At 43.1% G+C, this 25619-nt stretch overlaps 1 protein-coding gene across 1 annotated transcript in view; it reads left to right on the top strand.

Moving 5' to 3' along the window:
- Positions 1 to 25619, top strand: part of ABCC11 (ATP binding cassette subfamily C member 11) — an 84132-nt gene that overhangs the window by 37674 nt on the left and 20839 nt on the right. The window contains exons 10-19 of the mRNA XM_007947836.1: positions 4406 to 4666; positions 7083 to 7154; positions 9844 to 9968; positions 12668 to 12740; positions 14674 to 14877; positions 17444 to 17578; positions 17655 to 17751; positions 19308 to 19397; positions 21261 to 21364; positions 23889 to 24086. Coding sequence (XP_007946027.1) covers positions 4406 to 4666; positions 7083 to 7154; positions 9844 to 9968; positions 12668 to 12740; positions 14674 to 14877; positions 17444 to 17578; positions 17655 to 17751; positions 19308 to 19397; positions 21261 to 21364; positions 23889 to 24086 — 1359 coding nt within the window. The remainder of the gene's footprint in view (positions 1 to 4405; positions 4667 to 7082; positions 7155 to 9843; positions 9969 to 12667; positions 12741 to 14673; positions 14878 to 17443; positions 17579 to 17654; positions 17752 to 19307; positions 19398 to 21260; positions 21365 to 23888; positions 24087 to 25619) is intronic.

Below are 25619 nucleotides of genomic sequence, written 5' to 3'. Positions count from 1 at the left end.
TTTTTTCCTCAGTTCTTTCAGCTTGAGAAATGCTGAGCATCTTCTTCCCTTTTTTCTAACTCCAGGTCTTTGCACATTTTATTATAGTAATTGACTTTGTCTTCTCGAGCTGCTTTTTGAAATCTTCTATTCAATTCTTTTATCTTGTCATTTCTTCCATTTGCTTTAGCTACTCGCCATTCAAGAGCAAATTTCAGTGTCTTCTGACATCCATTTTGGTCTTTTCTTTATTTCCTGTCTTTTTAATGACCTTTTGCTTTCTACATGGATGATGTTCTTGATGTTATTCTACACAATTCATCTGGTTTTTGGTCATTGACGTGCAATGCCTCAAATCTACTCTTTAGATGGTCTCTAAATTCATGAAGGACATAATCAAGGTAATATTTTGGCCCTTGTGGACTTGTTTTAATTGTCTTCAGCTTCAACTTGAACTTGCATATGAGCAGTTGATGGTCTGTTCTACAGTCAGCTCTTGGCCTTGCTTTTGCTGTAGATATTGAGCTTCTCCATTGCCTCTTTCCACAGATGCAGTCAATCTGATTCCTGTGTATTCCATCTGATGAAGTCCATGTGTATAGCCACCATTTATGTTGTTGAAAAAAAGGATTTGCAATGAATAAGTCATTGATCTTGCCAAATTCTATCATGTGATCTCCAGTGTCATTTCTGTCTCCAAGGCCATATTTTCCAACTACTGGTGATTCTTCTTCGTTTCCAACTTTTGCATTCCAATCACCAGTAATAATCAACATATCTTGATGCATGTTTGGTCAATTTCAGACTGCAGAAGTTGGTAAAATTCTTGAATTTCCTTGTCTTTGGCTTTGGTGATTGGTGTGTAAATTTGAATAATAGTAATGTTCACTGATCTTCCTTGTAAGTGTATGGGTATTATCCTATCACTGACAGTATTGTACTCAAGGATAGATCTTGAAATATTCTTTGTGACAATGAATGCCACACCATTCCTCTTCAATCTGTCGTTCCTGGCATAGTAGATCATATGATTGCCTGATTCAAAATGGCCAAAACTAGTCCATTTCAACTTCCTAATGCCTAGGATATCGATCTTTATGTGTTCATTTCATTTTGGACAACTTCCAATTTTCCTAGATTCATGCATCGTACATTCCATGTTCCGATTATTAATAGATGTTTGCAGCTGTTTCTTCCTATTTTGAGTTGTGCTGCATCAGCAAATGGAGATCTAAAAAGCTTTACTCCATCCACGTCATTAAGATTGACTCTATTTTGAGGAGGCATCCCTTCCCCAGTCATATTTTGTGTGCCTTCCAACCTGAGGGGCTCATCTTCCAGCACTATATTTGACAAAGTTTCAGGGCTATTCACAAAATTTTCCAGTACTATATCAGGCAGTGTCTCACTGCTATTCATAAGGTTTTCATTGGCCAATTCTTTGAGAAGTGAATGGCTCCTTCCTTCTTCCAAGTCTGTCTTAGTCTGGAAGCTCCACTGAAACCTGTCCACCATGGGTGACTCAGCTGGTATTTGAAATACTGGTGGCATAGCCTCCAGCCTCACAGCAACACATAAGCCACCACAGTATGACAAACTGACAGATGAGTGGCGAGTTTTCTTTATGTTGAGGTATAATTCATACTGAAGACTGTAGTCTTTGATCTTCATCAGTAAGTCCTTCAAGTTATCTTCACTTTTAGCAAGTCAAGTTCTGTTGTCTGCATATTGCAGGTTGTTAATGAGTCTTCTTCTAATCCTGATGCTGTGTTCTTCTTTATATAGTCCCCCTTCTCGAATTATTTGCTTAACATACAGATTGAAAAGTATGGTGAAAGGACCCAACTCTGATGCACTCCCTTCCTGATTTTTAAGCATGCAGAATCCCCTTGGTCTGTTCAAATGACACCTCTTGGTCTATGTACAGGTTCCTCATGAACACAATTAAATATTCTGGAATTCTCACTCTTCCCAATGTCATCCACAATTTGTTATGATCCACACATTTGAATGCCTTGTATAGTCAACAAAACACAGGTAAATATCTTTCCAGTATTCTTTACTTTCAGCCAAGATCCATCTGACATCAGCAATAATATTTCTCATTCCATGTCCTCTTCTGAATCCAGCTTGAGTTTCTGGAAGTTCTGTCAATATACTGCTGCAACCATTTTTGAATTATCTTCAAGAAGATTTTATTGCCTGTGATAGTAATGATATTGCTAAAAAATTTCCACATTCTGTTGGATCACCTTTCTTTGGGATGGGCACAAATATGGGTCTCTCCCAGTCAGTTGGCCAAATTTCTTGGCATAAAGGAGTAAGTACCTCCAGTGCTGCATCCATTTATTGAAACATCTCAATGGGTATTCCATCAATTCCTGGAGTTTTTGTTTTTCCTCCCAACTCTGTCAATGTAGCTTGGACTTCTTCCTTCAATTCTGTTGGTTCTTGATCATATGGTACCTCCTGAAATTGTTCTTGGTAGTGTGATCTGTGCATCCCTTCTATTTTCTTTTGATACTTCTTGCATCATTCAATATTTTGTCCATTGAATCCTTCAATACTGCAACTCAAGGCTTGAATTTTTTTCTTCAATTCTTTCAGCTTCAGAAATGTGGAGCATGTTCTTCCCTTTTGGTTTTCCAACATCAGGTCTTGGTACATTTCGTTATAATACTTTGCTTTGTCTTCTTGAGCTACCCTTTGAAATCTTCTGTTTAGCTTTTTACTTCATCATTTCTGCCATTCACTTTCGCTATTCTCCATTCAGGAGCAATTTTCAGAGTCTCTTCTGACATCCATTTTGGTCTTTTCTTCCTCCTGTCCCTTCAATGATCTTTCACTTTCTTCATGTATGATGTTCTTGATGTCATACCACAACTCATCTGGTCTTTGGTCACTGGTGTTCAACTCATCAAATCTATTCTTCAGATAATTTCTAAATTCAGGTGGGATATAATCAAGGTCATGTTTTGACTCTTGTGAACTTATTTTAATTTTCTTCCATCTTAACTTAAATTTGCATGTGAGCAATTGATAGTCTCATCCACAATCTCCTCTTAGCTTTGTTCGGATTGATGATATTGAGCTTCTCCACTGTCTCTTTCTACAGATGTATTTGGTCCTGTGTATTATATCTGACGAGGTCCATGTCTATAGTGGCAATTTATGTTGTTTAAAAAAGGTATTTGCAATGAATATGTTGTTGGTAATGCAAATTCTGTCATGCAATCTCCATAGTCATTTTGTTCACCAAAGCCATATTTTCCAACTACTGGTGATTCTTCTTTGTTTCCAATCACCATTAATTATTAATACATCTTGGTTGATTGTTGGGTCAATTTCAGACTGCAGAAGTTGGTAAAAATCTTCAGTCTCTTCATCTTTGGCTTTAGTGGTTGGTGAGTAAATTTGAATGATAAAGTTGTGTTAACTGCTGCTCCTTGTAGGTGTATGGATATTACCCTATCACTGACACTATTGTACTTCAGGATAGATCTTAAATGTTCTTTTTGACAATTAATGTGATGTCATTCCTCTTCAGTTTGTCATTCCTAGCATAGTAGACCATATGACTGTCTGATTCAGAATGGCCAATGCCAGTTCTTTTCAGCTCACTAATGTCTAGGATATTAATCTTTATGCATTCTATTTCATTTTTGACAACATCCAATTTTCCTAGATTCATACTTTGTAAATTCCATGTTCTGATTATTAATGGATGTTTGCAGCTGTTTCTTCCCATTTTGATTCATGCCCTATCAGCAAATGAAGGTCCTGAAAGCTTTAGTCCATCCATGTCATTAAGGTTGACTCTGTTTTGAGAAGGCAGCTCTTCCCCAGTTGAGTGCCTTCCAACCTGAAAGGCTCATCTTCTGAGTATATCAGACATTGTTTCACTGCTATTCCTAAGGTTTTCAGTGGCCAATTTTTCAGAAGTGGGTAGCCCTATCTATCCTTCTTGCCAGTCTGTCTTAGTCCAGAAAGTCCACTGAAATCTGTCCATGATGGGTGACCCTGCTGATATTTGAAATACCAGTGGCATAGTTTCCAGCCTCACAACAACAATGCAAGCCAACACAATCCAACAAACTGACAAATGAGTGGTGGTATTATCACTTAGGATGAAGTTAACATTGGTTAGGCTTTAGTGAATTTAAAATAAAATATGAAACAGCCAATAGTGTGAGAGATAGGCAAATATAGTGAAGTGATTCACTGCTCTGAAATTTGCAAAACATTTACCTAGAATTTTCACCAGTAGAAACTGGTGTCCTCCTAGTTGGTGGAGTAACTTTCAATTTTTGCTATTTATTAAAATATCAGTAATACAGGTCAACTGTCCAGTCAATAAAATGGTACACGTTTCAACCGAACTAAAGAATGGAATTCCTCCTCCCTGCTTGCTTTTTTGTCTTTACAGAAATTTTTCCTCCAGGAGAGCCCTGCTTTATATGTCCAGGCATTAACAGACCCCAGCAAGGCATTGGTTTTGGAGGGAGCCACTTTATCATGGAGACAGACCTGTCCTGGGATTGTCAACGGAGCTTTGGAGTTGGAGAAGAATGGATACAACCCTGAAAGGATGACTGAGGCTCAACCACCTTTAGGTGGCTTCAGGCCAGAGGACAAAGGGGACAGTGTAGGCCCAGAGTTGCACAAGATAAATCTGGTGGTGTCAAAGGTATCTCTATTCATGCCATTATGGCAGGCTGGCTGCCAGACTTTTTGGGTCTATGCCTAGGAACTCAGCCTGTACCTTACTATTTCTTTGGTTAAAAACTGCCCTCTCCAAGATCTCCCTTTTAGAATACAAATTTTTCATGGAGTGCAGATATAGGAAATACTTCATACCAAAAAACCAAACTTACTGCCGTCGAGTTGGATCCAACTCGTAGTGACCTCTCCTTGGGTTTCTGAGGCAGTATCACTACGGAAATAGATTGCCCCATCTTCCTTCTGAAGAGTGACTGGTGAGTTAGAACCACTAGCCTTCTGGTTAGCAGTCAAATGCCTTAGGCACTATGCTACCAGAGCTCCCAAATACTTCATGTTGTCTTCGTTTTTGTTGTTATGTGCCATCGAGTCAGACCTGACTCATAGCAACCCCTCCTTGGGTTTCTGAGGCAGTATTACTATGGAAGTAGATTGCCTCATCTTCCTTCCAAGGAGTGTGGCTGGTGGGTTTGAATCACCAGCCTTCTGGTTAGCAGTCAAGTGCCTCAGGCACTATGCTATGCTAAATACTTCATAGTTCAGTAGTTCAGTGTAAATTAATTGATCACCTAAATTTTTTATTTTTTATAATAGACAAGACCCCAAAATAGTATGAGATTGCTCTGTACTGGTACTTGGAGAAACCAAGAACACCAAAAGGAAAGGTGGGAGACTAAGCTGACATTTATTTAGTTCCTGTTATGTGTCAGGCACTATCCTACATGTTTTGTTTTTCTGGATCCTCTTCTACTTAATTTTTCCAAAGGCTTAATCCCCTACTCTCTCCTTTTTCTCACCTCTCCTCTTACCTATTCATGCTCTTTCCTCTGGAAACATGGCATCCAGTCCCACACCTTTAAATTTCATCTCTCTGCTATTATCTTTAGCCTTGATGTCCTCTGAGCTCCAGACTCAACTACCTACCTATTTAACATTTCCACTTAACTGCCCACTAAGCATTTCAAATAAAACAAGGCCAAAAGAGAACTTTTGATTTCCACCCTCTCCAACTGGTTCCTGTAGTCTTCCCATTTCGGATGATGGCACCACACCATCCTTCCAGTGGGCAGGGACTAAGGAGTCAAACTTTGTTCCTTTCCTTTCCCTCCAATCCATCAGCAGGGTCTGTCAGCTCTGCTTCAATGTCTCTCCCAACCCCGCCACCTCTCGTCATACCCCTCCCTACTGCCCTAGCCCCAGCCATCATCATGCCATTCCTGGCTCCTCTGGGATCCTCCTTACTAGGGTCTTTGTTTCCCCTTTGCTTGCTTATCATTCACTATCCGTGCAATGGGCAGAGGGGTCTTTCTGAAACGCAAACTGATTTATCTCACTCCCCTGCTTAAACCCTTCAGTGGCTTCCCTGTAGGAAGCTGAGCTACTACCTACCTACACCTTTAACCTCGTCTGCCCCTCACTCCTTCCGCACCAGCTACACCAATCCTCTTGCAGCTCTTTGACCCCCAAGCTTATTCCTGCTTCAGGACCTTTGCATCTGCTATTCCCACAGTCTGGAACACTATTGCCCCAGAACTTCTTGTGCCTGGCTCCTTGTCATTCGAGTGCAATGACATCTGCTTAGAGAAACTTTCCCTGGCCACCCCATTTGAAATCATCTGAACCCTCAGCTTCCTGTCTTAGTAGCCTATTTCATTTTACTTACATCACTTACCACCATCTGAAATATCTTATTTATTTATTTATTATGATTTTATGGTCTGCCTTCTAGAATGTAAGCTCAATGAGAGTTGATTTCTTCACGACATAGAAGAAACTCAAATGGCTATTTGATAGATGAATGGATGAAAGAATGAATGCATGTATGAATTTTGTGTGTCTGGCTTCATTATCCTCATTTTTCATATGAAGAAATTGAGGCTTAGAGAGCCTAGCTGCCTAGGGTCATAAAGTAGAGTAGATGCTAATCTAGAATTCAGATTTCCTGCCCAACATGCTCACTCCTCCATAACTCCCTCTCCGCCACTTCCATGGGTTTTCCTGATGCTAAGCCTGTACCAAGGAGCTCTGGTAGCACAGTGACTAAGGCATCTGACTGCTAACCAGAAGGTTAGTGGTTCAAAACCACCAGCCACTCCACAGAAGCAAGACTGGGCAATCTACTTGCGTAAGGATTTGCCGCCTCAGAAACGCAATGTGGGTTGCTATTAGTAAAAATTGACTCGATGGCAGTGGGTTTAAGGCTGTACCATCCCAGGTCTTCAGACCAAACTCAAAGTTCCCCTTGAGTTTTGCTTTCTAAGGGGTCGTGGGGAAGGGTGGCTATTTTGTTGTGTTTGTCATTTTATATTCACATAATAGACCCACAGTGGGTAGATGGGAGGGTTGTGCTGTTCAAATGTCTTCTGTCCTCCTTGACTTTTCAGGGAATGATGTTAGGGATCTGCGGCAACACGGGGAGTGGCAAGAGCAGCCTATTGTCAGCCATCTTGGGAGAGGTAAGTGACACCTGACCATAATACATTCCTACTCATTGACAGTGCAGCTGTTCCGGATCTCAAGTTCCTCCAGAAAGGCTCATCATCACTTTCTTCCTCAGAGTGGTCTGAGCAAATAGGATTGTCATAAATTGGAAATGATTGTGCATGTCCCATGGGGAAGGTGGATTATAAATACACTACCTCCTCAGTGGCACGTTCTTCCCACCCTGAGGCAGCACTCTTGGTCAGAGTGTCTCCTGGAAGTCCATCTTCACTTGTTCTCTGTGCTTCCCTATGTTGCTTTGTAATCAGTTAGCTCTCAGGGTGATGATACAGGGTGTCTCAAAGTTTAATATGATAATAAAAGTAGTTTCATGAAGTCCAGCTCCTACCATTGTGGAGTGGGATGTGTGTCCTTGCGGGATGGCATCAGGAGTGAAATGTGGAAGGAGAAAGAAGCAAGGAGGGTGTGGGAGATGGGATGGGACAGTCGTACATCACCAGCAGTGGAAACTACCTATCTGCTGGGTGCCCATGCCTTAGAGATCTTGGTGGTAGATCTTGAACTTCCAATTCCATCATCTGTGAAAGTCCTGAGATCTGCTTTGCCTGTAGCCATACTGACATAGAACTCAGCCCATCCCATCTCCAGTTTTGACTCCACCCTTGAAAAAACAAATACACACACACAAAGTTCCCACAGAGCACTGTACACCTCATAGGGAACAACTGAAATGTGTACAATATCTGGTACACATTTATGGCTACCTCCTATAGGAGGGGTTCCCTGAGTGGTACAAATAGTTATATACTGGACTACTAATGAAAAGGTTGGTGATTCAAACCCAACCAGGGGTACCTTGGAAGTAAGCCCTGGTTATCTGCTTCTAAAAGGTCACAGCCTTGGAAACCCTATGGAGCAGTTCTACTCTGCGCACATGGGGTTGCCATGAGTCCCAATGGACTCAAAGACAACTAACAACAACAAAAACCCCACAGAAGTTTCTCACCAGCCTTTCCTTGCTCAGTCCCCAGCCTCACCCCCACCTGTGGCTTCTCTCACTGCCCTTCCCTTCCTTGTCCATCACCCCTCCCTCCCGTATTGTCCAGAGAACAGGTTTCTTTCCTTTACTTAGCACTGCCTTCAGCTCTTTCTCCCAAAAGTATGTAGCCAAACTCATTAAGGCATCTTGCCCCTAGAGTGGCCTTTGGTTCAATAGGCTCCACCCCCATGGAATGCAGTCAGGTTATAAAGAGCAATTCTCCCCTAATACAATCTGACAGGTCATCTCTCTGTGATTCACATGCGATGTACTTTCCCCAGCTTCTTTGGAACTGGGGAGAGGAAAGGCTCCATTTTCTTATAATAGTAAAAATAGTCTAAGCACTATGTGCTAGGCCCTGTGCTAAGCTTTCCATTTCTTTCTTTCTTTCTTTTTTGTTTGTAAATAAACTTTTTAAGCTTTCAATTTCTGCCTTCAACTTCATAAAACCTGATGAGGAAGGTTCATGCACTGTGGTCAGTTTACAGATGGTAGCCTAGTGCATAAGGCATTTGACTGCTAACCAGAAGGCTGGTGGTTCAAACCCAGCAGCCACTCCTCAGAAGAAAGGTTGGGCTATCTACTTCCGTAGTGATACTGCCTTGGAAACCCAAGGAGGGTCGCTATGAGTTGGGTCTGACTCGACAGCACATAACAACAACAACAACAACATTCTACCTGGCCAGCAGTTTGTAAATTTCTTCTTCAAATGAACCAGTGTTTTTCCTTCTTATGAAGGGGAAAATATCATTTTAAAGCTTTGTTCTTTATAAAGAAAGCCTGACTGCAAATCAAAAGTAAAAACACAACATTAGGAAGAGGGGAAAAAAAAAAAAAAAAGACATGGAAAATTGTTCCTATGCTGGTGTGGTATAAATGGGAGTTATATTCTTCTTCTTATTATTATTTTTAATGTATAGTTTAAACTTACCATAGAGAAGAAGAAAGAATACTCCTATGAAAACTCATATACCCACCACATAGATTCACTTGTTGATAGCATTTTTTCATATCTGCCTTATCTATGTAAATATATATTTTGTAGGATTCTTAAATTACAGAGATTATAATACTTTCAGGAGCTCTGGTGGCATAGTGCCTAAGGCATTTGACTGCTAACTAGAAGGGTGGCGGTTCAAACCCACCAGCCACTCCTTGCAAGGAAGGTTGGGCAGTCTATTTCCGTAGTGATACTGCCTCCGAAACACAAGGAGGGGTCGCCATGAGTCAGATTTGACTCAATGGCAGTGAGTTTCTTTCTTTTTTTTTAAATAATACTCTCTGTGCTAAATACGTCATTCTGAAACCCAAAAATCAGGACATTTTTCTGTCTCATCATAAAACCGTTATCACACCTAGCAAAGGTAATAATGGCTCCCTAATGCCCAGGCCGAGCAGGAAGTGGCCTGGCTTAGCTCTGGCTGCTTTCACATGTTCTCATGGCTGCTGCCTCAGACTCACTGCTGAGCCTGGCATTGTGATGGCGGTGTTGCTAGCTGCCATGGAGTTGACTCTGAGTCATGGCAACCCCATGTGACCCCAGGAGGGTGATGTTCAAAGATCCCAAGTATCCCAGAGGACAGTGGGTGGGCCCTTGTGGCAGCTGAGGCAGGCGGGTTGGCCCTGGCGCATCCTGGTTCTGAGGCTGGCTCATTTTGCTGCAGATGCACTTGCTCGAGGGCTCGGTGGGGGTGCACGGAAGCCTGGCCTATGTGCCACAGCAGGCCTGGATCATTGAGGGTAGCATCAGGGAGAACATCCTCATGGGAGGCCAGTATGACAAGGCCCGGTAAGCCTCTGGGAGGGACTGGGAGGGACAATGGGGTGTGTGGTGGTTAAGGGAGGCCATCCCAGCTGCCAAGTAGTAATTTGACAGTTTCTCACATTTGCTATGTCCTCACTTACATACATCATCATACTTTTCACCATGGAAGAAGAATTATGAACATTCCCATTTTCCAGATGAGTCAACTGAAGCTCTGAGAGGTTCAACAATTTGTCCAAAGTCACACAGCCAGGAGGACACAGTAGAGTCAGGATTTGAACTCAGACACCTAATTATATGCAATATTGGTTCAAAATAGCCAGTATATCCTCTCTCCAGAAAAGTCACTTTTAAGCTTCATCTGTATTAATTTAACCCTGGCCCCTAAGTTAAAAGTTAGAACAAATGGAGCGATGAGGTCATGTAATGTAGAGGAAGTGAGTTTGGGTTCATGGCCTCCCACCTCCCATTCGGATCCTTCCTTTTCCCTTGCAGTCTCTCCCTGCCCAGGGTCCTCTGGTTGACTGACTAGAAATACGCATTTGGAAGTCATGAGTGAAGTCTATTCAGTGGAGGATCCAGAAAATTCTGCCTTGAAAGTTCCTGCTATGCTTCTAACTCTGGTGGACTTTGACTGACTTTGACCATTTGCTTGATTTTGCAATCTGTCCTCGTGGCCTAGATATGTAGGCATGTACACTGGCTATCTCCATCTGGTGTCCTGTGGCCACCTCCATCTGGATGTTCTGTGGGCACTCTGACTTATACTTCCTTTGCCAGTGGGAACCTCAGCTTACCTCAACCATGGCCCCACAGGGACAATATGATTTCTGACTGCTGCATTTTCCTGATTATGCACATCTACAGCCACCTTTAATCCTCTAAGACCCCTCATAAGAAAAAAAAGTAGTATTGTTATTCCTAGTTTGTAATCTAGTAATAGTGATATCTGTTGTGTTCATCTGGCTACCTGTACCAACTCACCAGGTCCCTGCTTGTCCAACCCCAAGCCCAACTGCTCATCATCTGAATTGTTCAAATAGTGAAATGCCTTCACCCAAACTGTGCACCCCAGTTAGCCTGGATGCCTCCTCCTCTGGATAAGTCTTCTCCTAGGAATCTCTTGTATTTCTCTCTTCTCCAGTTAAGATTTCTGTTCTCTCTTGCTTGACTTGTTTCCACTGTCCCTTCCTTTGACTCACTGCCTCCAGTGTTTTCTGGCTCTGTTCCCAAACTCAACCCTCATGGTGTCATTGCTCTGCTTTCAGACTAGTACAACTCAGAGAGCAGTTTTGAAATATCTGTCAAATATATACTAACTCTTTGATGCAGCAAATCTCCTGCTGGGTATTTAATCTCTAGGTATCCTCATCCATGAACATAAAGGTTCATAGACATGAATGTCCACACTGCATGGTTCATAGTAGCAAAAGACTAGAGACACCTCAAATGTCCATCAGTAGATCACTGGTTAAAAATTTCATGGTGCAGCCATATAATGGAATACTATGGTGCCATGAGAACAATATAAACCTATATGTACTATACACAAGCACATGTGCAGATTTCTGAATACATACTTAAGAAACTAATAGTGGCAGAGTAAGCGAGGGTCAAAGATAGCAGGGAGATTTACTTTTCACTGTTATCTTTTTTTCTGTTGAAATATTTATTAAGTACATGTATTATTTTAAAAGAAATGAAAGAAAAAATAAGCATATTCCATAAAAAAGCAGGGGCTGTATGTTAAAGCTTAAGAGCTTGTCACAGAAATGAGGTATGACAGTGGGCAAGAAGAATCTTGCAAGCTTCTCTGTGGCAGATACTCACTGGCGTCTCATCCGTTTCTCAAGGGGGGCTTTTGTGCTCACCTTCTGTTGGACATTCTTTGTGGTCTTTTTCCACAAAGAATTCTTGTGGAAAGAATTCTTGTTCCAAGAACGCACACACACACACACACACACACACAAAAGGGCATTTAGAAGCAACCAACCCTAGGACATGATGGCCCTCAAGACCAGAAGAACTGGATGGTGCCTGGCTACCAATGCCAACCACTCAGGAAAGGATCAAATCTGGAGATCCTGGATAGAGTGGGAGGGAAAATGTGGAACAAAATCCAAAAACTCAATAATGACCAGAATTACTGATCAGATGAAATCTGGTGAGACTCCCAATACTATGGCCCTGAAATACATTCGGCACCTGGAATAAAGCTCACCTCCAGGGGCGTGCTCTCAGCCCAATACATTAACAAGATGTACATGCAGACCACTCAACCTAGGATGCCACACCCACACACTCAATGGTAATACATCCCTTAAAGCAATAGACCACGGAACACCAAAGGACCAACATTCAAACTGAGGAAATGCAGGACAAACAGAAGTGCCTAATTATAAGGGGCACAGGGGGAGTGTTGCAGGGTAGGGAGGGGGGAAGACTGGGTTGGGGTTGGGCATGGCGAATGGGGAATGAAACTAAATGTATGCGTGACTTTGAATGTAAAACAAGTTCTTAAAATAAAAATAAAAATAAAATGCACAAAGTTAAAAAAAAAAAAAAAAAAAAAAGAAAGAAAGGCTCCCCATGGGTTTACATTAAACATAAGATCAAGTCCCAAGTTCTTAGCACAGAATTCAAGACTATTGCCCTCAAGACTTGGGAAGGTTGCAGGGCCTGAGGGCCACCATTTGTACCTCATTGTTCCCTGTCCTTTGAAGGTACCTCCAGGTGCTCCATTGCTGCTCCCTGAAACGGGACCTGGAAATTCTGCCCTTCGGAGACATGACTGAGGTAGGTGGGAGCTGAGCAGTGCTGGTGCTTTTCTATTCTGGCTTCTTAGGCTCCAAGGATCTCTCTGCCTCTCAGGGTAGGTAGAGAAGGGACCTCAGCCCTTCCTCCTGAGGCAGCCTAAATATCCCCTGCAGCTGCAGCCTCAAAGTCAAGAGCAAAGACACCCTCTCTGAGGGAGGTTCAGGCTCTTCTTACAGTGGGAACTGAAGAAGAAAGATTCCATCTTAGCTCATAAGGTGGGGGTGACCTCAGGCTCCTCCTTCTGGAGAAGAGTGGAAACCCTGTGAACACGCGAAACCCTTCCACCCAACCCACCCACTCTGTCTCCACTCTGGCCAGCATTGAACCTCTCAGTTTATCTCACCCATAATTTCTGACTATTACATTTTCCAGATCATTCACTATCTTTCACATCTATTGAAACCAAAACCAAACTCACTGCCATTGAGTTGATTCCGACTCATAGCGACCCCCATTGGGTTTCGGGGTGTGTGTGTGTGTAAATCTTTATGGAAGTAGATTGCCCAGTCTTCTTTCTACAGAGTGGCTGGTGGGTTTGAACTATCAGCCTTCTGGTTAGCAGTCAAATGCCTTAGGCACTGTGTCACCAAAGCTCTTTTTCATATCTACAAGGAAAAAAAAAATTCCAAAGTCACTGCCATCCAGTCAGTTCCTACTTGTGGTGACCCCTCCTTGGGCTTCCCAGGCAGTATCTCTACAGAAGTAGATTGCCCAGTCTAGCCACCTTTAATCTCCTAAGACTCCATAAAAGAAACAGCAATATTATTATCTCTATTTTATAATCAAGAATGACTACATCTATTGAGCACTTACTATATGCAAAGTGCTATCCTAGCAACTGGAATGTGGTATAATATGAAAGCCTCACAATAACCACAGTTAATAACCACAATAACCTAGGAGGTAAATTCTTTTGTTATCCTTAGTTTAAAGAAGGAATTGTAAATCCTTGAGGGCAGGGAGCACAATTGTCTTCAATATGAAGAACAAGAGCTCATCTGTAACATGGCATTGGGTAGCTAAAGTGCTTTGAATAGTGCACATAAAGCATTATCTATTGTTCTGAGGACATAATAGGCATTTACTAGTATTCACTGAATGAATGGGAAAACTGGGCCTTGACCAGATTAAGCAGATTTTCCAACTCACACCATGGTGAACAGTGATAAGAGGTCATCCTGCTACCTCTGCTTCTTCTATCCAGAGACATAGAGTTCAGGGCCAAGCAGGGACTAGAACTTAGACCATAGCTAGCTTCCTTGTCCTCAGAGCCTGGCTAAAGGATGGCCAGCCACCAACTGCCTGGAGTACTAGTCTTCAAGAGGAGCCAGAACTTCATGCACAGTAACTCAGGTCTCCACCCTCAGCTCCTGACAAAGCAGATGCCATGTTAAATAACCCTGCTCATGACAGCAATAGGGAAACAACCCCTCAGTCTTTGCAGATCTCTCTCTGCTGAGTAGTTGACTGTACATGGTACAAATAGCTGCAGATGACACTCCTAACTCAGGCTGACAGGCCCTTAAGTTGACAGTTGCAGTCAACTGAGATTTGAAACCTGAAGATATAAGATGGTGCTGTTTCCTGGAAATGAATTATTTATTTTATTATCTAATTTTTTGGTGATTGAATATGCCTCCCGAGAATTGGACATTTTAGAAAAATGATATCTAATTATGAATTATACAGTTTAAATTAGTTGAAAATCACTTTCTATATCCTCTACTAAGCAACTGTTGAAAAATTTTTAGAATTTTTAGAATGTCACTAGCCATCCAGGAGTATGGGCATATCTGGGCCTGTCATGGAGAGGGTTTAGCCTGTCTCGTCTGTCCCCCAAAACACACCACCTCTGGGCACTCCCAGCTGGTGGTTATCTTCTGGACCCATGCCTTTTGTTTCCTGTTCACAGATTGGGGAGCGGGGTCTCAACCTTTCTGGGGGGCAGAAGCAGAGAATCAGCTTAGCTCGGGCTGTCTACTCCAATCGTGAGGTCTACCTGCTTGATGACCCTCTGTCAGCTGTGGACACCTGTGTGGGGAAGCACATCTTTGAGGACTGCATTAAGAAGACACTCCAGGGGAAGACCATTGTCCTGGTGACCCACCAGCTACAGGTAACTGCACCTGGAGGGTTTGGACCATGGTCAATGGGTAAAGTAGAACCTCAAGACTCTGCCATTTCAGAGTGTGATTCAGAAACAATGGCAGGGGTAGCTATCCCTTCATCTCAACCAGTTGACTTGGAGATGATTTCATAGCAACCTCACGAGTGTCAGAGTGAACAGTGCTCCACCGCATTTTCAATGGCTGACTTTTCAGAAGCAGATTGTCAATCCTTTCTCTAAGGTGCCTTTGGGTGGACTTGAACCAATAGCCTCTTGGTTAGCAGCTACTGTGCTAACTGTTTACATCTCCCAGGAACGCTTGAGCTCAGACATGTTGTTGTTAGTTGCTGTGGAGTCAATTTCAACCCATGGTGAGCCCATGTGTGCAGAGGAGAGCTGCTCCATTGAGTTTTCATGGCTGTTACCTTTAGGAAGCAGATTGCCAAACTTGTCTTTCAAGATGCCTCTGGGTGTGTTTAGACTGCCAGCTTTTTTGGCTAGTGGTGGAGTGTTTACCCATTTGCCTCACCCAGGCGCTCCTATCTCAGACTTGCTGTTATCAGGTACCTCATAGTGACCCTAAGTACCATTGTCTTACACTAACCTCACAATTGTGGCTGTGTTTGAGTTCTTTGTGGCAGCCACTGTGTCAGTCTATCTCTCCTGATAACATGTCCAAAGTATGTAAAATGAAATCTCACCATCCTTGCCTCTGAAGAGCACTCTGGCTCTACTTCTTCCAACAATGGTTTGTCCATTCTTTTTGGCAGTCCAGGGTGTATTCAATATTCTTCACCAACATCATAATCCAAAGGCATCAGTTCTTCTTCTTTGTTCCTTATTCATTGCCCAGTTTTCATCTGCATATGAGACAACTGAAAATATCATGGCTTAGGTCAGGCACATCTTAGTCTTCAAAGTGACATCTTAGCTTTTTAATACTTTACAGAGAATTTTTGCAGCAGCTTTGCCCAATGCACTATGTTGTTTGATTCTACTATTTTATCCTTCCAATGTGTTTTCTATCTCTGAAATTTTAGTGTTGTTTTCAGATGCTGTTTTTGTATGATTTCTAATTGTCAATTTTGTCATTTTGCTTTTGCATTTTTGTCTTTATTTCTTATAGAGTATGCTCTGTTTTCTCCTTGAATTTGTTTGTGGGTTTTTTGTTTTTTTTTTTTTAAATCTCAACAAACAATAAACTCACTGCCGTCGAGTTGGACCGACTCATAGCAACCCCTCCTTGGGTTTTCAAGGCAGTATCACTACAGAAGTAGATTGCCCCATCTTCCTTCCGAGGAGTGGCTGGTGGGTTTGAATCGCCAGCCTTCTGCTTAGCAGTCAGATGCCTTAGACACTACACACCAGAGCTCCCTTTTTTATTTTAGAGGGTCCTATATATAAATTTGTTGAATTCCTTAGCAGGTAGATCTATTACTTGTTCTTCCTTGGGGATATTTCCTTGTTCTATTTTGTTCACTTGTTGTGCCATTGTGCTCTGTTTCTTTGTTTGATTTTGGGTTGCCTGTTGTTTTCCAAGATAATTTGGAGTTATTGCATTTATTTGTTGATTATGTGTTGATTCGTTTCACCCTGAGTTTTTCTTTTGCTTTGCTTTTTAGGCAACTGGCTTGTGGTCTATGCATGTGTGCTCCTCAGCAAAGGCTGAGGGTATGTGAGTGTGGTCCATGAAAGCCTCTCCTGCCAGTCACACAGATGCCAGTTGCACACTGTGTGATTCATAGGTGCATGACTTGGTCTGCTGGGGGTGTGGTATGATGGGTGGCTACTGGGGGTGGGGCAGTGGTGTGAATGAACTGGCTGGGTGAGGTGTGATAGAGGCTGTGTTTGTGGCCATCAAATGAGAGTGAGGGGGAGCCTCACCCCTGGCCATCAGGAAGGTGTGTGGGGAAAATCAGGAGAACACATGTGGGATGCTATTCACTGATGTGGGTCTGCTGCACTTCTGGGTGAATGCAGCCAAATATCAAGTTCTTCTCCTAACTCAATTGGGGGAACGGGCCTCTGGAAACCAGCATCTCCACTCACCACTGCACAGACCTCCCCTCTGTGTGGGCCTTCAACCCAAACAACTAGGGTCCACAACTGATAAATGGTTTCATGCATGTTTACTGTCTTCCTCCCTGATCTGTGGTTGCCCACGCCACTGGAATTCTTGCCCACTTTCCTCTCTTAGATCTAGTTCATACTCTGTTCATCTTGCTTCCTTCCAGATTTGTTTACACTGTGTCTCTGTCTTGAAGGGGATTCCGTGAAGTGGATGTCTCCTCACCTGTGTCTCAAAAGGCCACGCATGCTGTGTTGAGCCCTCACTCCGTCTCTCTCTGCAATCACTGTGTTCATTCTGTTTCTTTTCCCAATTGGTGTTTCATCCAATTCTTTATCCTTTCATTTGATAACTCAGAGTTTCAATATTATCATCTGTTTCTGTTTCAGTTGGTTTTTCAAGTCTTTGTTGTAGAGGGACTTGGTGGAATCATCAGGATGCCATCTTGTCCTCCCTGAATATCTTTTCATATGCTTACTGAAGATCTTACTTCTTTGGATTCTTTAGTATTTAGAGTTTTGTGACCAGATCATTTTGCTAGAAAATGGAAAAATCTGTGAAGCTGGAACTCACAATGAATTAGTACAGAAAAAGGGAAAATATGCCCAACTCATCCAGAAGAAGAATGAGGAAACCACACAGGTAATTTCCATCCCCCACTCCTCAGTCCCCATGGGGAGGGATGTCTTTGCATTCACAGCATGTGCTTTCTCCCCAGAATCTGTTGGAGGACACAGCAAGGACAATAGAGAAGCCTTGGGTAGAAGATCAAGCTCTGGCTACCTCCCAGGAAGAGCCTCTCAATGACAATGCTGGTAATGATACTGGGAAGTCAAGTAGGAATGTCTGCATACCTGCCTGGGCCCTCCAGAGGTCTGGCATTTCTTCCTCAACCCAAGACTATGCCACATCCCTTACTGTCTGGGATCCTAGACATTTGCACACACAGGTTACAGATTCAAGTAGTGGAGGGCCATTGGGGTACAGGTAGCAGTGGTCAGGAGGCCTCAAGAACCTAAGAAGTGGGTGTTGCAGGGGGTACAGGTGATGGTGTGAAGAGGCACGGTGAGGTGTGTGGGTCTTTGCCCTAAGGAGAGCCTATCTAAGACTTTGTGAGGCATTTGGATATTCATTCATCACACACTTGTTGAGAGCAAAGGTACTGGAGATCAGAAATGAATTGAGTCACGTTCTTGACATCTTGAACAGTTCATGGCCTTGCCCTTCACTGAGCCAAAGTAGTAGAATGGAAAGACTTCCATTTTTAAAGTCAGACAGTTCTGGATTTGAATCCCAGCTCTGCTGCTTACAAGGCTGTGATCTTCATCAAGTAACTAAATCTCTGTGAGCCATCGTTGGCATTAAGAACTAAAATATGGGCAGCCCCAGCACAATGCCTGGCACATGAATTGTATGCAAAAGAGTTCTTTAGGTGAAGAAATCTGTATGGGGTAGTATAATCAGAAAAATACTTCATTGGCAGAGTGAAAGAAAAAGTTGGAGAACAAGGTCTTAGCAACTCAGGGTAGCAGGAACTGATGCAGAGTCATTTTGAAGAATGTTTTCCATCCTAGTGTAAGTTCCCTCAAGATTCATTGCAGGAAGAGAGCCAGCACCTAATTGGCCTGTATGAATCCTGTGCTCACTCCTCCGCCAAAGGATGGTGAGGCATCTTGATTGACATTCCTCCCAAGACTGAGCCTAATGGAGGAAGAGTGGTCCTCCAAGTAAATATTATGGCGTTTTTATTAAAAGAACGGACAATGTCAGGCATTAACAACAGACATCCACTGCCACACTGTTTTTTGTTATTGTTATTTTTTGTAATATTTACTGGTTTCTCCAGGTACTAGTCTCAGTACCCTGCTCTAGGCCAAGGGTCTGCCTGGGCTGATGTCACAGCTTTTTGCTGAGGTGTTGTCTCAGAAGTATATTATCTTTCACCGGATGCAAAGCATCTTGGTGACTGTCTCAGCTGTCATTTTTCAGATGGGGAAACTGGGAGATTAAGTGATTTGTATGAGATTGCCTAGTGAGTTAGTCACGGTGACAATTCTGGAACCCAGGCTTTCTTGTCCCAGTCTTCTTTCTCTGCTGCTGCCTCTTTCTGTCATCAAGCACTTGGGAACCCCAGCCCAACTAAGATTTATTGAATGGCTTTGGAGTCAAAGGTTATCTTCAGCAGGGTCTTCCTGTGGAAAACCCACTGGTTAGGATCAGGCTTGGTGGACAGTGCAGCTGGAAGGTGAGGAAGCTGGTAAAAGGCCAAAGCCAGGGGCAGAAGGCTTTGCCAGGACTCTCTTTGATCCCCAGCAAAGATATAGGTGGTTGGGTGGCATAACCATCTTGTTCTTCTTTTACCCTGATTCAGTGCTGGAGAATCATCTCACACAAAAGGAAGAGATGGAAAAAGGTTCCCTGAAATGGCGTGTCTACCACTGTTACATCCAGGCTGCTGGAGGTACAGTCTGTCAGTTGCCCATGCCAGGCTGGGAGATCTGTCAGACCAGCCCTGTTCCGGAAGCTGGGTCAGCCTTAGCAGGCAGCATTTTGGTCTGGTTATGCCCATGAGATCACATGAAGTAGAGATGTACAAAAGAGTCATGCCATTCATGGGGTTAATTTACACAACCCCAACCATACTCAATAACTTTACCATCAGAGTCAATTCTGAAAACTGTGCTTTCATGTGTACTATTTATTTCAATGTTTTTGAAACTGTGGATATTGAGACATTTAGTGGGTTGTGAAATCAGTTGAGTGGCTTGTGAGTAGCACTCAGAAAAATACATACACTAGAATAGAATACATCAACATGTGTATTAGGTGCAATTTAAAATATATTTCTTAAGAAAGATGGCAATTAGAAGTTTCAAAGCTGCTGCCTTATTAGATGATGTACATTACTACATGCACTGGGAGACCCTCTGGTGGTGTTGTCCCTACAGAATTTGACTGCTAACCAGAAGGCTAGTGGTTCAAACCCACCAGCCACTCCTCGGAAGGAATATTGGGCAATCTACTTCTGTAGAGATACTGCCTCTGAAACCCAAGGAGGGGTTGCTATGAGTCGAATTGACTCGACAGCAGTATAAGTTCATACACATGACTGTACAATGCTGTAAGTACAAAACCAGGTATATGGTATTGTACTTTTGGAAAGATTTAAGAGATTTTTTAGAGTAATTTTGACTCCATGGCAATTTTTACTATTCATTGATTTTGAAATCTAACTTTGTGTAAGGTATGTCTCCTCTCCACCCATCTGAGGAGGAAGAGGTAGCTGTGTACCAGGTTACTACCTCCAGCCTTCCAATATGGACATCTCTGTAGGGCCTAACATAGGACTTGGCTAGGGTAGAAGAACATTAAATATTTGTGAAATGCATGAATTAATCAAGCAACCAATTGACATATATTTACAAAGGACCTACTAAGTGCCAGGCACCACACCAAACTCTGGAGAGGATGAGGTATAAGTTTTCTAAGAACCAGGCCTATAATCAAGCTGGAGAGCTAGGATAGTTACATTAACCAGATAGAGCGATCTTTGTGGCCAGGCATAGTCTTAGATGTCATCAAACAAGAAGTGGCTCTTGAGTGGCTCCTTAAAGGAAGGTGAGAATTCTAGAATAGTAATTTGGTCATGGAACACAGATTGTATACTTGGGTGTAGTGTTGGGGCAAGAGGCAGGTACTAACATGGGTAAAGAACACTGGGTTTTTACACCCTTGACTATATGACTCAGATAAACCAGGGTTAGAATCCCAGCTCTATCACTCACCAGCTATGTGTCTCTATTCCCATGTCAATACGGATAGGAGTTCTTAACTCAGAAATAATGGATATGGAGGTATGTTTAGCATCACATCTAGCACATGGCAGGCACAGAATACATGGCAATTATTTTAAAAACTGAACCCTCAGGTCCTGCATAAGAGGAATTAGCATCTCTGGAATATTGCTTATGTGCTAGGCACTGGGCTGGGTGTTTGACACATGTTATCCCCTGTCATCTTCAGAGCAGCCCTGGGAGGCTGGCCTGTCCATAATCATTTCAAAGGTAAGGAAGTGGAATGCCATTGACATTTGATACCTTGCTGAGAGCCACACAGTTTGAAAGTCACAGAGGCAAGATTTTAACCCAGGACTCTCTGACTTTTGACCAGCTTTTCCCAGTCTTCACGGTGTCCAAAATGGATGAAGATCAAAGTTTTCCAAGGATTCAGGATCAAGGATGGCTGAGCAGCCTTGTCAATCATTGTCTCACCTCTTGCAGTGGCCCCAGATATCACTCAGCATCACCTCCTTCTCCATTCCCAGGTTACATGGTCTGCATCATGCTTTGCCTTCTCATGGTGGTGAACATATTCCTCATGACCTTCAACTTGTGGTGGTTGAGTTATTGGTTGGAGCAGGGCTCAGGGGTGAGTGCCATGTTGGGGGTGGGGTACGTTTCTGTGAGCTTGCATGGCGTTGGATGGTTTCTTGTTTCCCGGGGTTCTTCCTATCTGCTGCCCACAAGGGTCAGAGCATGGGTTAGGGACCCACGTGACAAGTCTAGTACTTGCCATTGCTGAGTTGGCAAAAGATGCTCCAAAGGGAACCTCTGGGAGCCAGGACACTAGGGTTCCTTCTGGATTTTAGCCTCCTGTTTAAAGAATACCAAAAGCTCAAATTCACTGCTGTCAAGTTGGATCTGACTCATAGCAACCTCTCCTTGGGTTTCCAAGGCAGTATCACTATGGAAGTAGATTGCCCAATCTTCCTTCTGAGGAGCGGCTGGTGGGTTTGAACACCAGCCTTCTGGTTGGCAGTCAAATGTCTTAGGCACTATGCCACCAGAGTTTAAAGAATAGCTAGTCACCTGTTCAGTCTAGTTAACCAAAAACCCAAAACTCATTGCCATCAAGTTGATTCCAACTCATAGCTAACCTCATTGGATTTCCGAGATGGTAAATCTTTATGGAAGTAGATTGCCCCATATTCCTTCTGCAGAGCAAGTGCTGGGTTTGAACCACCAACCTTCTGGTTAGCAGTCAAATGCCATAGGCACCAAGTCACCAGAGCTCTTTTTAGTCTAGTTAGGAGGCACCCAAAAGGTTTCTGTCCCCAAACAGGCCTCTAAGAATGCTTTACTTTCCATCTTATTGACTTTATCCCTTTGGCTCCAGCTTTGCCTCTTCACTATGTTTTGTTTAAAATATACCCCTGTACTCCTGGGGATGGGGACTGGAGGCTACTAAGTGCTAGGCTATTTCATTTCTTTTCTCAACCACATTCTGAGGTAAGTATCACTCACTGTCTCATTTTCCATATAAGGAAACTGTCCCTAGAGAGGATAATGCATCTTTCTGAGTATTGTAGTTACTCAGAAATGAAGGAGCCAGGACTTGAACTTAGTACTCTGAATCTAAGCTTTTCCCAAGTCCCCCACTTAGTTAACTTTTTGAGTCTTATATCAGGCAGGATTTTCTCTGAAAATCAGAGAGAATCTAAGTATGTAGAGCTGGAAAAAAAGTTTCTGTAGGGAACTAGAGGGTTAAACATCATCATTGGAAGGGCTGGAGAGAAGGCAGGCAGCCACCAGTGACCTTAGCAACAGGCAGCACTGAAGTGGATGTTTCTCAGAAGGATAACTCCATGTCCCATGCGCCTGCTCATAGTTGACACCAAAGTATAATGGCTTCTCCTTTTCTATGTTAGGAATTTCCTGTGAATGCCTTTCCTTGGAGGAATCTAACCTAGCATCTAGTTCCCAAGCTTCTGCCTGCATCACAGTGGAGAAAGTAGACGAGGGGCAGGGATGATGATGGATGAGCACTGAACGCAAGCTTCTGACATAAACCAGAACCAAACCACTTGCTCTCAAGTCAATTCTGACTCATGGCAACCTCGTGTGCAGAGTAGAACCACTCCATAGGGTTGGTAGGGATGTGACCTTTTGAAAGCAGATGACCAGGCCTTTCTTTCAAGGTTCCTTTGGGTGGGTTTGAACCTCCAGCTTTTTGGTTAGTAGCCAAGCGTTTAACCATTTGTGCCATCCAAAGACTCTCTCTAACCTCACAGAAGGAATTAACTCATCCAGTCATTTTCTACTGTGTTAGGAGAAGCAGCATTAGAATGCAATTTGCCTTGGGGCAAAGATCCATTAAAGAGGGAGGAACAGAAGTTATAATGGTATCAGTGCTGAATATTGGGTGGAGTGACCACAGAGTGGAGGGAAACATGCTGGGTATTGGTGAGGGTTACCAGGGAGACAACCCCATTAAACTGATGTTATTCGGGGGATAGATGTTAGTGGGTGCCATCGAGTTGATTCCAACTCAGTGAGTCCATGTAACAGAGTAGAATTGCCCCATAGGGTAATTGCCCCATAATCTTTATGTAAGTAGATGATCAGGTAGTTCTCCCAAAGAGCTGTTGCGAACGTTGAACCACCAACCTTTCAGTTAGCAGCCAAGTGCTTGACTATTGTGCCATCAGGGATCTTAAGGGAATACATAACCAAAAAACCAAACCTATTCATTGTGTTTGATTCAAGTTGATGCTGACTCATAGTGACCCTATAGAACAGAGTAGAACTGCCCTAAATTATTTCTAAGGCTATAAATCTCTATAGAAGCAGACTGCCACATCATTCTCCCATGGTGTGGTTGCTGGGTTCAAACCACCAACCCTTTGATGAGCAGCTGAGTGCTTTAACCACTGCACCATAGGGGCTTATTGGGGGATAGATAATGAGGGTCTAACCCAGAGCTGCAGCAGTGGGAATGCAGAAGGGAAAGTAGAAAAAGCACAGAACAGGGAGGTTTTAGCATATAGCTTTTAGCACATAGTTTCGTGCTGTACCAGCCACTGAATCTTACGTGGCCCCAGGAAGAAGGATTTTTCTTCCCATTGGATTTCACCCTAGACTCATGCTATCTGACTCCTTGTTCTTTCTTGAAGACCAACAGCAGCCAAGACAGCAACAGGACCAATGCAGACCCCGGTGACATGCTGGACAATCCACAGCTGCCCTTTTACCAGCTGGTGTATGGCCTCAGTGCCCTGTTGCAATGCTGCATGGTGTTCTGTTCCTCAGGAGCTTTTACCAAGGTCATGAGGAAGGCGTCTACAGTCCTGCACAACAAACTCTTCAGCAAGGTGAGCTGGGGGTAGCCACAGGCTAAACCCTGACCTTGTCTAACTTTTTAAATTATTATTATTATTGTCCTACAAATATATGCGGGAACTCTGATGGCATAGTGCCTGAGGCATTTATTTGACTGCTAACCAGAAGGCTGATGGTTCAAACCCACCAGCCACTCCTCAGAAGGAAGATTGGGCAATCTAGTTCTATAGCGATACTGCCTCGGAAACCCAAGGAGGGGTCGCTATAACAAAATATTTGCCAGTTCAACAATTTTTACTTGTATAATTCAGTGATATTGTATAATTTGTGTTGTGCAATCATTATCACTATCCTTTTCCAAATTATTTATTTCACCATTGTTAACATGATTTCTATGCCCCCTAAACAGTAATTCCCTCTCTCCCCTCCCCTCTCATCTCTGGTGAGCACTAATAACTTTTGGTTTCTCTGTTTGGTTATATCATGTAAGTGAGATCATACAGTATTTGTCCTTTTGTGACAGACTTAGTTCACTTAGCACAATGCTTTCAAGTTTCACCCATATCATAGGATGTATATACTACAATTTGTTTATCCATCTGTCTGTTGATGGGCATTTAGGATGCTCTAGCCTTTTGGCTATTATGAATAGTGCTGCAATGAACATTGGTGTACCTAGCCTAACTTTTTTTCAAGTGCCTTCACTGGGTCACTAAGTGGGTAGAGAGGAGGCCAGAAAAAGAGAAGGATGCAAGGAAGCTCTCCTGCTGCTGGAAGTACGATTCTAAGAGTTCAGCGCCCCTTAATAGAGAGCCAGTGGTCACATCAATGCTGGCCTCTACTGATTGAGCACTGTCACTTACAGAGTGCTTATAGTCACCCCAAGTTCCCTTTGAAGTGGGTATGACTATTCCCATTTTACATGAGAAAACAGAAGCCCAAAGATGTTCAGAATTTTGCCCACACGTGTCATGGTTAGAATGTCAAATTGTCTATGGCATCACATTGCCTCTCAGAAATGTCATTCCTCTCTCTCACTTACCAGATATTAATTGAATACTTACAGTGTGCCAGGCTCTGTGCTGGACATTGGGCTTACAGTAATGAATAAACATGCAGATATGGTTTCTGCTATCATGGGCTTATAGTCCAATGTGAGAAACAGACTAGAAAACAGGTTGTGGTCAAACGGTGTGCAAGTTTAACATGAGGTGGAACACAGAGCCGTGTGAACAGAAGAGAAGAGCTACCTACTCTGACTTAGGGGCAGTAGAGGAGAGGGGGAGAGTCCTAGAAGGCTTCTTGGAAAGAGTGACCTCTTGGAAAAGACTTGGACCAGTTGGATTTAGCCAGCCCAAGATGGGGAGGCTGGAGGCGAACAAAAGCAGAGCATTTCTTGGGAACTGAACAGAGTTCAGGAAGGTTGGAGCTTGGAGGTGTGGAGTAGGATTCTGAGAGAGGTTCTTGGGAGATGAGGAGGGGATACTTCATTCCTCCTAGACTGAATGCAAAGTGTGCTGCCCCTTAATGGAGTTCCAATTTTGGAAGGGTGACATGGAGGCTTT

The sequence above is a fragment of the Orycteropus afer genome, unplaced genomic scaffold (assembly GCF_000298275.1).
Source record: "Orycteropus afer afer isolate SDZICR_OR568_19922 unplaced genomic scaffold, OryAfe1.0 scaffold00009, whole genome shotgun sequence".
Classification (NCBI taxonomy): domain Eukaryota; kingdom Metazoa; phylum Chordata; class Mammalia; order Tubulidentata; family Orycteropodidae; genus Orycteropus; species Orycteropus afer.
This window is presented reverse-complemented; position numbering and strand designations above follow the sequence as displayed.